This window comes from Salvelinus sp. IW2-2015, linkage group LG20 (genome assembly GCF_002910315.2).
Source record: "Salvelinus sp. IW2-2015 linkage group LG20, ASM291031v2, whole genome shotgun sequence".
Taxonomy (NCBI): domain Eukaryota; kingdom Metazoa; phylum Chordata; class Actinopteri; order Salmoniformes; family Salmonidae; genus Salvelinus; species Salvelinus sp. IW2-2015.
This window is the reverse complement of record NC_036860.1, coordinates 59,897,305-59,909,111: the sequence shown is the minus strand read 5'-3', so window position 1 is coordinate 59,909,111 and position 11,807 is coordinate 59,897,305. Positions and strand designations below refer to the sequence as shown.

At 41.7% G+C, this 11,807-nt stretch overlaps 1 protein-coding gene across 1 annotated transcript in view; it reads left to right on the top strand.

The window, feature by feature from the left end:
• The window catches only part of LOC111980033 (CAP-Gly domain-containing linker protein 1-like), a 38,195-nt gene that overhangs the window by 19,877 nt on the left and 6,511 nt on the right, over window positions 1-11,807 (top strand). The window contains exons 12-13 of the mRNA XM_070449539.1: window positions 909-983; window positions 11,622-11,728. Of these exons, the coding sequence (XP_070305640.1) occupies window positions 909-983; window positions 11,622-11,728 (182 nt within the window). The remainder of the gene's footprint in view (window positions 1-908; window positions 984-11,621; window positions 11,729-11,807) is intronic.

The window sequence follows — 11,807 nt, the reverse complement described above, 5'->3', positions numbered from 1 at the left end:
CTGAGGCTGAAGCTAGATCTCTGAGGCTGAAGCTAGATCTCTGAGGCTGAAGCTAGATCTCTGAGGCTGAAGCTAGATCTCTGAGGCTGAAGCTATGGCTGCAGGCTAGCTGAACAATGTCAAAATGAATACATGACTAACACAAACACATACACACAGGCACACACACACAAGTGACTAACCTTTTCCATGTCTCTTTAATATGCAGGCAGGCGTCTACTTTATGTAATGTTTATATAACTAAATAGTTAATGTTCCACCATAGTTCATGATTAAAGATGTATTATTTCAAATGAACTTTTAACAATTAAGTTTCAATTAACTTTTAAGTGTAATGCGTCTGTGTGTAGCTGGTGAGATGAGTCAGGCGCAGGACAGCAGATATGAGTAATGAAAGCCATTTTACTCAAATATAACAATACACATCGTATAAATACAAGGACACAAATACGGACCGCAATACAATAAACAATTACTCACAAACAAACATGGGAGAACAGAGGGTTAAATAATGAGTGTGATTGGATGATTGGGGAATTGAAACCGGGAATTCCCCGAGTGATTGGGGAATTGAAACCAGGTGTGTAAGACAAAGACAAAAAATGGAAAATGAAAAGTGGATCGGCGATGGCTAGAAGGCCGGTGACGTCGACCGCCGAACGCTGCCCGAACAAGGAGAGGGACCGACTTCAGCGGAAGTCGTGACATTAAGAGGCTGTTCTTGTGGATTTAGACATCTTGTAGAAGTAGAATGATTCATTGGTTTTATAGCTTTAGAGTAAGCATTATGTATTATTAATGGGACTTGCACCAATGGTCGGTTTGTAGTAAAGATCGATAGTTTTAAACAAAAGTTAGTTATAGATCAAAATAAATGATATGTTTACTAAACATGTCCCCTCCCCCAGGCTGCTGAGTCATCAGAGAGGACCGCCCACTCACTGGAGCAGCTGACCAATGAGAAGACAGCGCTAGAGGCTCAGGTGAGGATGGGGGTAGCTGCAATGAAAAGTCAGTTTGTCATATCTCTGATGTAAAGCAGGAATTAATGCATTCATATGTGTGCTTATGTGAACTTCATATGTCTGAAAGCTGTCTCTTATACACATCTAGATGTGTATAAGAGACAGGTGTGTGTGTGTGTGTGTGTGTGTGTGTGTGTGTGTGTGTGTGCGTATTTGTGGGTGTCCTGAGGACCTATTGCTTTATATTCACTTTAATATTATATACAGTGCTGTATGAATGTCTGGTCACCACATAGACCCAGTCATGCATAAAATACTCCTAGGCATCTATCTATCAATTCAATTCAAGGGCCTTTATTGGCATGGGAAACATATGTTAACATTGCCAAAGCAGGTGAGGTAGGTAATATACAAAAGTGAAATAAACAATAAAAATTAACAGTAAACATTACACATACAGAAGTTTCAAAAGAATAAAGACATTACAAATGTCATATTATGTATATATACAGTGTTGTAACGATGTACAAATGGTTAAAGTACCAAAGGGAAAATAAATAAGCATGAATATGGGTTGTATTTACAATGGTGTTTGTTCTCCACTGGTTGACCTTTTCTTGTGGTAACATTTCACAAATCTTGCTGCGGTGATGGCACACTGTGGTATTTCACCCAGTAGATATGGGAGTTTATCAAAATCAGGTTTGTTTTTGAATTCTTTGTGGGTCTGTGTAATCTGAGGGAAATATGTGTCTCTAATATGGTCATGCATTGGGCAGGAGGTTAGGAAGTGCAGCGCAGTTTCCACCTCATTTTGTGGGCAGTGTGCACATAGGCTGTCTTCTCTTGAGAGCCCTGTCTGCCTATGGCGGCCTTTCTCAATAGCAAGGCTATGCTCGCTGAGTCTGTAGAAAGCTTTCTTTAAGTTTGGGTCAGTCACAGTGGTCAGGTATTCTGCCACTGTGTACTCTCTGTTTAGGGCCAAATAGCATTCTAGTTTGCTCTGTTTTTTTGTTAATTCTTTCCAATGTGTCAAGTAATTATCATTTTATTTTCTCATGATTTGGTTGGGTCTAATTGTGTTGCTGTCCTGGGGGTCTGTGGGGTCTGTTTGTGTTTGTGAACAGAGCCCCAGGACCAGCTTGCTTAGGGGACTCTTCTCCAGGTTCATCTCTCTGTAGGTGATGGCTTTGTTATGGAAGGTTTGGGAATCGCTTCCTTTTAGGTGGTTGTAGAATTTAACGGCTCTTTTCTGGATTTTGATCATTAGCGGGTATCGGCCTAATTCTGCTCTGCATGCATTATTTGGTGTTCTACGTTGTACATTGAGGATATTTTTGCAGAATTCTGCATGCAGAGTCTCAATTTGGTGTTTGTCCCATTTTGTGAATTCTTGGTTGGTAAGCGGACCCCAGACCTCACAACCATAAAGGGCAATGGATTCTATAACTGAATCAAGTATTTTTAGCCAGATCCTAATTGGTATGTTGAATTTTATGTTCCTATTGATGGCATAGAATGCCCTTCTTGCCTTGTCTCTCAGATTGTTCACAGCTTTGTGGAAGTTACCTGTGGTGCTGATGTTAGGCCAAGGTATGTATAGTTTTTTGTGTGCTCTAGGGCAACGGTGTCTAGATGGAATTTGTATTTATGGTCCTGGCGACTGGACCTTTTTTTGAACACCATTATTGTTGTCTTACTGAGATTTACTGTCTCAGTAATTTACTGTCCCAGGTCTGGCAGAATCTGTGCAGAATATCTAGGTGCTGCTGTAGGCCCTCCTTGGTTGGTGACAGAAGCACCAGATCATCAGCAAACAGTAGACATCTATCTATCTCTCTCACTCTCACTCTCGCTCTCGCTCGCTCTCTCGATGAGATGAGACAAGAAGGCAGTTAACTCACTGTTCCTAGGCTGTCATTGTAAATAAGAATTTGTTCTTAACTGACTTGCCTAGTTAAATAAAAATAAAATCTCCTCACCCTCTCTCTCTGGACATAGTGACCCAGCCATGCTAGCTGTGTCTGTGGGCTCCAGATGGTCGGTCTGATGACTGCAGGGAAACAGATTAGAGCGGAATACACACACTCTTAATCTGGGGAGTGAATTGCTTTGTGAGTGACTGTGGGTGTAGTTTCCAGTAAGATCTGAACTGAGCCATTCCTTCTGTTCTACTGTCCTAATCTAGTAATGAACCATTAGTACCTCTCCCTAATTTCTCTCACTCAGTCTTAGGCAGGGGGCGTACCGCCATGCAAGGCGGGCTATCTACAGATGTAGGATCTTCATTTGATCCAGTTTGTTACAGCAGGAAAAGAATCCTGCAGCAACAGGAAATGTGATTTTTGTTATGTGCATTATAATCATACGTTTTTGTAGGTATTTATGCATTTTTCATTAGGGCAAATCAAGTCTGAAATTTCAAAGTGGAAATTACAAATTTTAGAAGCCTTGTTAAAACTCAAATACACTACACGTTTGCATGTCCTGCTATGCAAGAAAATTGTCAGCAACAAAAGAGTAATCAAATTAAGTTCCTACATCTGAGTGGTTTAAGGCACTGCATCGCAGTGCTAGCTGTGCCACCAGAGATTCTGGGTTCGAGCCCAGGCTCTGTCTCAGCCGGCCGCGACCGGGAGACCCATGGGGCGGCGCACAATTGGCCCAGCGTTGTCCGGGTTAGGGGAGGGTTTGGCCGGCAGGGATGTCCTTGTCCCATTGCGCACCAGCGACTCCTGTGGCGGGCCGGGCGCAGTGCATGCTGACACGGTCGCCAGGTGTACGGTGTCCTCCAACACATTGGTGCGGCTGGCTTCCGGGTTAAGTGGGCATTGTGTCAAGAAGCAGTGCGGCTTGGTTAGGTTGTGTTTCGGAGGACGCACGGCTCTCGACCTTCGCCTCCCGAGTCCGTACAGGAGTTGCAGCGATGAGACAAGACTGTAACTACTGATTGGATACCACGACATTGGGGAGAAAAAGGCATAATATTTTTTTTTAAATTAAAGATTCTACATCTGTACACAGGGTATCATTAGTGAGTCGATGTGCCGGGGTAAAAGAGGTAAATACAGTGCATTCTGAAAGTATTCAGACCCCTTGACTTTTTCCACATTTTGTGATGTTACAGCCTTATTCTAATATGGATTAAATAGTTTTTTCTCCTCATCAATCTACAACACAAGACCCCATAATTTTAGCAAATTTATATATAACAAAAAATAATATCACATTTACATAAGTATTCAGACCCTTTACTCAGTACTTTGTTGAAGCACCTTTGGCAGCGATTACAGCCTCGAGTCTTCTTGGGTATGACGCTACAAGGTTGGCACACCTGTACTTGGCGAACTTCCACATTTTGTTGTGTTACAGCCTGAATTCAAAATGTATCAAATAGATTTTTGTTCTTACCCATCTACACACAATATCCCATAAATGACAAAGTGAAAACATGTTTTTGGAAATTTTTGCAAAATTACTGAAAATGAAATACAGAAATCTCTCATCACACCCCTGAGTCAATACTTTGTAGAAGCACCTTTGGCAGCGATTACAGCTGTGAGTCTTTCTGGGTATGTCTCTAAGAGCTTTCCATACCTGTGCAACATTTGCCCATTATTCTTTTCAAAATTCTTCAAGCTCTGCCAGATTGGTTGTTGATCAATGCTAGACAACCATTTTCAGGTCTTGCCATAGATAATTAGATTTAAGTCAAAACTATAACTCGGCCACTCAGGAACATTCACTGTGTTTTTGGTAACAACTCCAGTGTAGATTTGGCCTTGTGTTGTAGGTTATTGTCCTGCTGAAAAGTGAATTCTTCTCCCAGTGTCTGTTGGAAGGCAGACTGAACAAGGTTTTCCTCAAGGATTTTGCCTGTGCTTAGCTCCATTCAGTTAATTTTTTTATATCCTGAAAAACTCCCCAGTCCTTCACGATTACAAGCATACCCATTACATGATCCAGCCACCATTACACTTGAAAATATGGAGAGTGGTACTCAGTAATGTGTTGTATTGGATTTGCCCCAAACATAACACACTGTATTCAGGTCAAAAAGTGAATTGCTTTGCCACATTTTTCTATTCTGTACAGGCTTCCTTCTTTTCACTCTGTCAGTTAGGTTAGTATTGTGGAGTAACTATAATGTTGATCCATCCTCAGTTTTCTCTGAGTTAGGAAGGTCGTCTGTGTCTTTGTAGTGACTGGGTGTATTGATACACCATCCAAAGTGTAATCAATAATTTCACCATGCTCAAAGGGATATTCAATGTCTGTTGTATTTTTTTTTTTACCCATCTACCAGTAGTAGGCATTTGAAAACGTCCCTAGTCTTTGTGTTTTTTTCTGTGTTTGAAATTCACTGCTCGACTGAGGGACCTTACAGATAATTATATGTGTGGGGTACAGAGATGAAGGAGGTAGTCATTCTCTATGGTGTAGTAGGTCAGGGCGTGATTAGGGGGTATTCTAGTTTATTATTTCTATGTTGTGTTCTAGTTTATATTTTCTATGTTGGTGTTTTGCATGATTCCCAATTAGAGGCAGCTGGTAATCGTTGTCTCTAATTGGGGATCATATTTAAGTAGCTATTTTTCCCACCTGTGTTTGTGGGATATTGTTTTGTGCCTGTGCACCACGTAGTCACGTTCGTTGTCCGTTTATTGATTTATTGTTTTTGCTTTAAGTTTCACTTTTGAAATAAATATGTGGAACTCAACATCCGCTGCGCCTTGATCCCGTTCTTACAACAACCGTGACAACCATATGTAGTGTCTTGCGGTCGGATGCCAAGCAGTTGCCATACCAAGGGGTGATGCAACCAGTTAGGATGCTCTCAATGGTGCAGCTATTTAGCTCAGCTGCGAAATACATGACTGGCTTAGCCGCAAAATATAACACAGACGTTTTGAAAATGCCTGAGTCTTTTGAATATAAGGAATAGGAAAACTGAAAGGAGTCTGAAAGAGTCGTTAAAGAGGTTCATCTTGAAGAGGGATCCGATGTGGTGCTGATGAGATTAGAAAAATCCCTTTAAATAGAGAGGCTGTTGGAGAGCAGTGGTTTTATTTTAGTGAAGGGTGCTTAGCCTCACACACACACACTCTTTCTCATTCTCTGTCTTTCACTCTCTCAAACTCGCACTCACTCTTATTCTAACACATTTTTTTCAGTTTTATTGCTTCTTTAATCAGGACAACAGTTTTCAGCTGTGCTAACATAATTGCAAAATAGTTTTCTAATGATCAATTAGCCTTTTTAAAGATGCTAAACTGGATTAGGCTACTCACATATGTGCCATTTACAACACCAGAGTGATGGTTCTGTAATACGGCCTCTGTACACCCTATGACATAGATAGTTCCATAAAAAATCAGCCCGTTCCAGCTACAATAGTCAATACAAACATTAACAATGTCTACACTTACTTCTGATCAATTTGATGTATTTAACGGACAAAAAGGTGCTTTTCTTTAAAAAACAAGGACATTTCTAATGACCCCAAACTATGTGAATTAGTGTATTTATAACGAGGTATGCACGTCAGCTTTGACATCAGGTTTGCAACATCGCCGTAAACGCATATCCATAAGTCCCAATGCCGATGATGGTCATTTGTAGCTAATTATTGTCCGATCCGATATGCTTATCTGATATATCGTGCGACGAACCTAGCAAATGTATATACAGTTAAGTGAACATACACCATAGCCAAAACATTAACTACGTCAGTTTTTTCACAATTCCTGACTATTTAAATCTCGTAAAATACTTCCTTCAGGGCTTTGTGATGCCACTCCCAATACCTTGACTTGTTCCTTAAGCCCATTTTGCACAAAGCTCCAATCTTTTGAAGTATGCTGTTCATGTCATTTGAGACCCATTTTACGACCAAGCTTTAATCATCTCCTGACTATATGTCTTGATGATGTTGTGCTTCAACAATATTATCCACACTAATTGTCCTTCCTCATCGATGCCATCTTGTTTTGTGAAGTGCCACCAGCTCCACTCCTCCCTCCTGAAGCAAAGCACCCCCACAAATAATGCTGCACCCACCACCGTTCTCCGTTGGGAATGTGTTCTCGCTGACCAAGCCTCCCCTTTTGTTTCTCTCCAAACTAACAATGGTCATTATGCCAAACAGTTCTATTTTGTTTTAATCCAGACAAGAGGACATTTCTCCCAAAAAGCAACATTCGTGCGTACAATCTTGACCCATTGCACTTGTCAGTAACCCGTTTAGCATCTATAGTAAGTCTGGCTTTTTTATGGCGGTTTTGGAGCAGTGGCTTCTTCCTTACTGAGCGGCCTTTCAGGTTATGTTGATAAAGGACTCGTTTTACTGTGGATATAGATACTTTTGTACCTGTTTCCTCCAGCATCTTCACAAGGTCCTTTGCTGTTGTTCTGGGATTGATTTGCACTTTTCGCACCAAAGTACATTCATCTCTAGGAGACAGAATGCGTCTCCTTCCTGAGTGGTATGATGGATGTGTGGTTCCATGGTGTTTATCCTTGCGTACTATTGTTTGTACAGATGAACGTGGTACCTTCAGGTGTTTGGAAATTGCTCTTAAGGATGAACCAGACTTGTGGAGGTCTACAATTGTTTTTCTGAGGTCTTGGCTGATTTCTTTTGATTTTCCCATGATGTCAAGCAAAGAGGCACTGAATTTGAAGGTAGGCCTTGAAATACATCCGCAGGTACACCTCCAATTAACTCAATTGATGTCAATTAGCCTATCAGAAGCTTCTAAAGCCATGACATCATTTTCTGGAATTTCCCAAGCTGTTTAAAGGCACAGACAATTTAGTGTATGTAAACTTCTGACCCACTGGAATTGTGATACAGTGAATTATAAGTGAAATAATCTGTCTGTAAACAATTGTTGGAAAAATGACTTGTGTCATGCACAAAGTAGATGTCCTAACCGACTTGCCAAAACTATAGTTTGTTAATAAGAAATGTGTGGATTGGTTGACAAACAAGTTTTAATGACTCCAACCTAAGTGTATGTAAACTTCCGACTTCGACTGTATAATATATATAAAAAATTATATCACATTTAAAATACATCAATAAAAAAAGGATGCACCTAAGCTCAATTTTGAGTCTCATAGCAAAGGGTCTGAATACTTTCTGTTTTTATTTTGAATACATTTGCAATCATTTCTAAAAATCTGTTTTCGCTTCGTCATTATGGGATATTGTATGTACATTGATGAGGAAACATTTTTATTTAATCCATTTTAGAATAAGACTATAACGTAACAAAATGTGGAAAAAGTAAAGGGGTCTGAATACTTAACGAATGCACTGTATAGATATAATATAGAGCTGTAATAGTGCCAGATATGTAGCGATCCATAGATCTACCTATCTATTCTGGATCACAACTGTTGGTCTTTCAGTCAGTCAACTGGTTGGGACGTGGGAGGCTGATTAATTGAAGGGTTTTCTGACCGACTGTGAACGAAGTGTGAAGGTGGGACCAATCGAGTCCAGCAGAGATTGTAAGTGTCTGTGAGAAATGTGTGTGTGTCTGTGTGCATTGCGTGACTAAGTGAGTGAGTGAGAGATTATGCATTTCTGTGAGTGTGAGTGAGTGATATTGTGTGTGCCAGAAAGACAGTGAGTGTGTGCGTGCGTGAGGGTGGGAAGAGGAGCCTGTTGGGACTTACATAATGAAGGCGCTGCTCCTCTGTGTGTGAGCCAGCCAGCTAGCGAGCGTGTGCTCAGGCAACACACACACACATTCACATTCTTTCTCTTACCTCTCTCTGGCGGGCACGGTAGGGGGTGGGAGCTGATGGTTTATTGATAGGGAGGCTGCTTTATTGTGTGTGTCACTGGGAGAGAACACTGGGATAGTACAGTATTGACATTTAGAGGGACGGTCCTGCCACTGGGACAGACAGACCAGTACTGGGGGAGAGAGAGAGCTCTGACAGAGGACCACACTGTACGGTAGAGCTGTTCAGGCATGGATGTGGCTGCTATGCACCAGGGCTATCCAAGCAGCGTCTACTCCTCTCACTACCAGGTAAACACAGCTGTTCGGTTCCTCGCATCAGATTTCTTACATCTGTGTGTCGTCGTTCAAATGGATTGGTGATGTTTTAGCTGATTGTTTTTTAGTTCGACTCCGTGTTTCAATCTGCTGCAGTTGTGTTCTATTTGGGGGCGATTTGTTCTTGAATGGTAATTGAGTGAGGATGATTTGAATATGAAAGTACTTGAGGTTACTGATTTAGATGATTGTATTTTTAGGAAGAGAGATTGTTGTTTTTGCCTTTGGGACTGAGGGTGAGTTTGTTGTCTGGTTGTTTGTATCTTGTTGGATGTGTGTGTGTAGGCGGCCCGTGGGGGATTTTCTTTGGCCCCCCAAGTTTTCATTAAAAAAAAATTTTTAATCGCTGTTGGACATAAAATACTGTAAATTCAACAGGAAATCTATTTAAAGGTATTTTAAATAAGAAATCTGTTCCCAAATATCCCCATATGTGATCTATCCCAATGTAATCAAGGTTTGAAAAGATTCTGTTTTTGTCAAATACTATATTGGTTTGGACTTCTTGCGGTCAATCTGCAGTGTACAAATTATTTCTAATTATGTTCTGGCAACCCGACCATCCTAAGGAAAACATCAGCCCATGGCTGAATGGAATTGCGGACCCCGTCTTGGTAGTAGTGAAAGCTTAAAATGACTTAGAATTTGACTCATGATTTGAACGCTAATGGTTTGATTCCCCTGTGCTGCTGTCCCTTTAGGAACAAACATGATCTTTTAGTCATTATCATTATCTCTGCGTGGTCTCTGCTGGTTTTGCCTCAGAGCAACCATCTCCTCCCTAATGGTGGTTTATCTGACGATGGAGGATCCATCTCCTCCCTAATAGTGGTTTAACTGACGATGTAGGAACCATCTGCTCCCTAATAGTGGTTTAACTGACGATGTAGGAACCATCTCCTCCCTAATAGTGGTTATAACTGACGATGTAAGAACATCTCCTCCCTAATAGTGGTTTAACTGACGATGTAGGAACCATCTCCCTCCCTAATAGTGGTTTAACTGACGATGTAGGAACCATCTCCTCCTAATGGTGGTTTAACTGACGATGGAGGAGCATCCCTCCCTAATGTGGTTTAACTGACGATGGAGGAACCATCTTGTCTGTAATGGTGGTTTAACTGACGATGAGGAACCATCTCCTCCCTAAATGGTTTAACTGACGATGGAGGAACCATCTTGTCTGTAATGGTGGTTTAACTGACGATGGATGAATCATCTGCTCCCTAATAGTGGTTTAACTGACGATGTAGGAACCATCTCCTCCCTATAATAGTGGTTTAACTGACGATGGAGGAACCATCTCCTCCCTAATGGTGGTTTAACTGACGATGGAGGAACCATCTGCTCCCTAATGGTGTTTAACTGACGATGGAGGAACCATCTGCTCCCTAATAGTGGTTTAACTGACGATGGAGGAACCATCTGCTCCCTAATGGTGGTTTAACTGACGATGGAGGAATCATCTGCTCCCTAATGTGGTTTAACTGACGATGGAGAACCATCTGCTCCCTAATGTGTTTAACTGACGATGGAGGAAACATCTGCTCCCTAATAGTGGTTTAACTGACGATGGAGGAACCATCTGCTCCCTAATGGTGGTTTAACTGACGAGGAGGAACCATCTGCTCCCTAATGGTGTTTAACTGACGATGGAAGAACCATCTGTCCCTAATGGTGGTTTAACTGACGATGGAGGAATCATCTCCCCCTAATGGTGGTTAACTGATGATTGAGGAACCATTTTGTCCCGAATGGTGGTTTAACTGACGATGAGGAACCATCTTGTCCCTAATGGTGGTAACTGACGATGGAGGAATCATCTCCCCCTAATGGTGGTTAACTGACAATGGAGGAACCATCTTGTCCCTAATGGGTGTTTAACTGACGATGGAGGAATCATCTCCTCCCAATGGTGGTTTAACTGACGATGGAGAACCATTTGTCTGTAATGGTGGTTTAACTGACGATGGATGAATCACTCCTCCCTAATAGTGGTTTAACTGACGATGGAGGAAACCACTCTGTCCCTAATGGTGGTTTAACTGACGATGGAGGAATCATCTCCTCCCTAATGGTGGTTTAACTGACGATGGAGGAACCATCGTCTGTAATGGTGGTTTAACTGAACGATGGAGGAACCATCTCCTCCCTAATGGTGGTTTAACTGACGATGGAGGAACCATCTCCTCCCTAATAGTGGTTTAACTGACGATGGATGAACCATCTCCTCCCTAATGGTGGTTTAACTGACGATGGAGGAATCATCTCCTCCATCAATATTGATGCTAGAAGTGACTCCATCCCTCACACACTCACAGTATGTCTCTGTACGTATGTTTGGCAGACAGCTCATATAATGAGTAATGTTTATCTTTGTATACCGAGGAAGCGGCTGTTCCAGTTGAGCAGCGTAACGCAGCACTGTGGCTTCATGTTAATGTCCGTGACTAAAACTGTTAGAGAGGCGTGAAGAAGATACAGCTTTTTCTGTTTACTGTTTACTGCGTGTCTAAATCTCTCTTTTGTCTGTCTCTTTCCTTCCTTTCATCTTTCCATCCATCCGTGGATCATCTTCCAGCTCGGGGCACTGAAACAGCACAATTCCAAATTCCAGGAAGAACTCAGTCTCTCGCAGGTGCGAGGCAGCTCAGAAAGCCAGCACATCGGAACTCTGTGCAAGGAAATGTGAGTATGGACGAAGGTTTCTTACGCTTGCTTGTTGCTTGCACAGCATTGTTGATGGAATGTGTGTGTAAACGGCTGA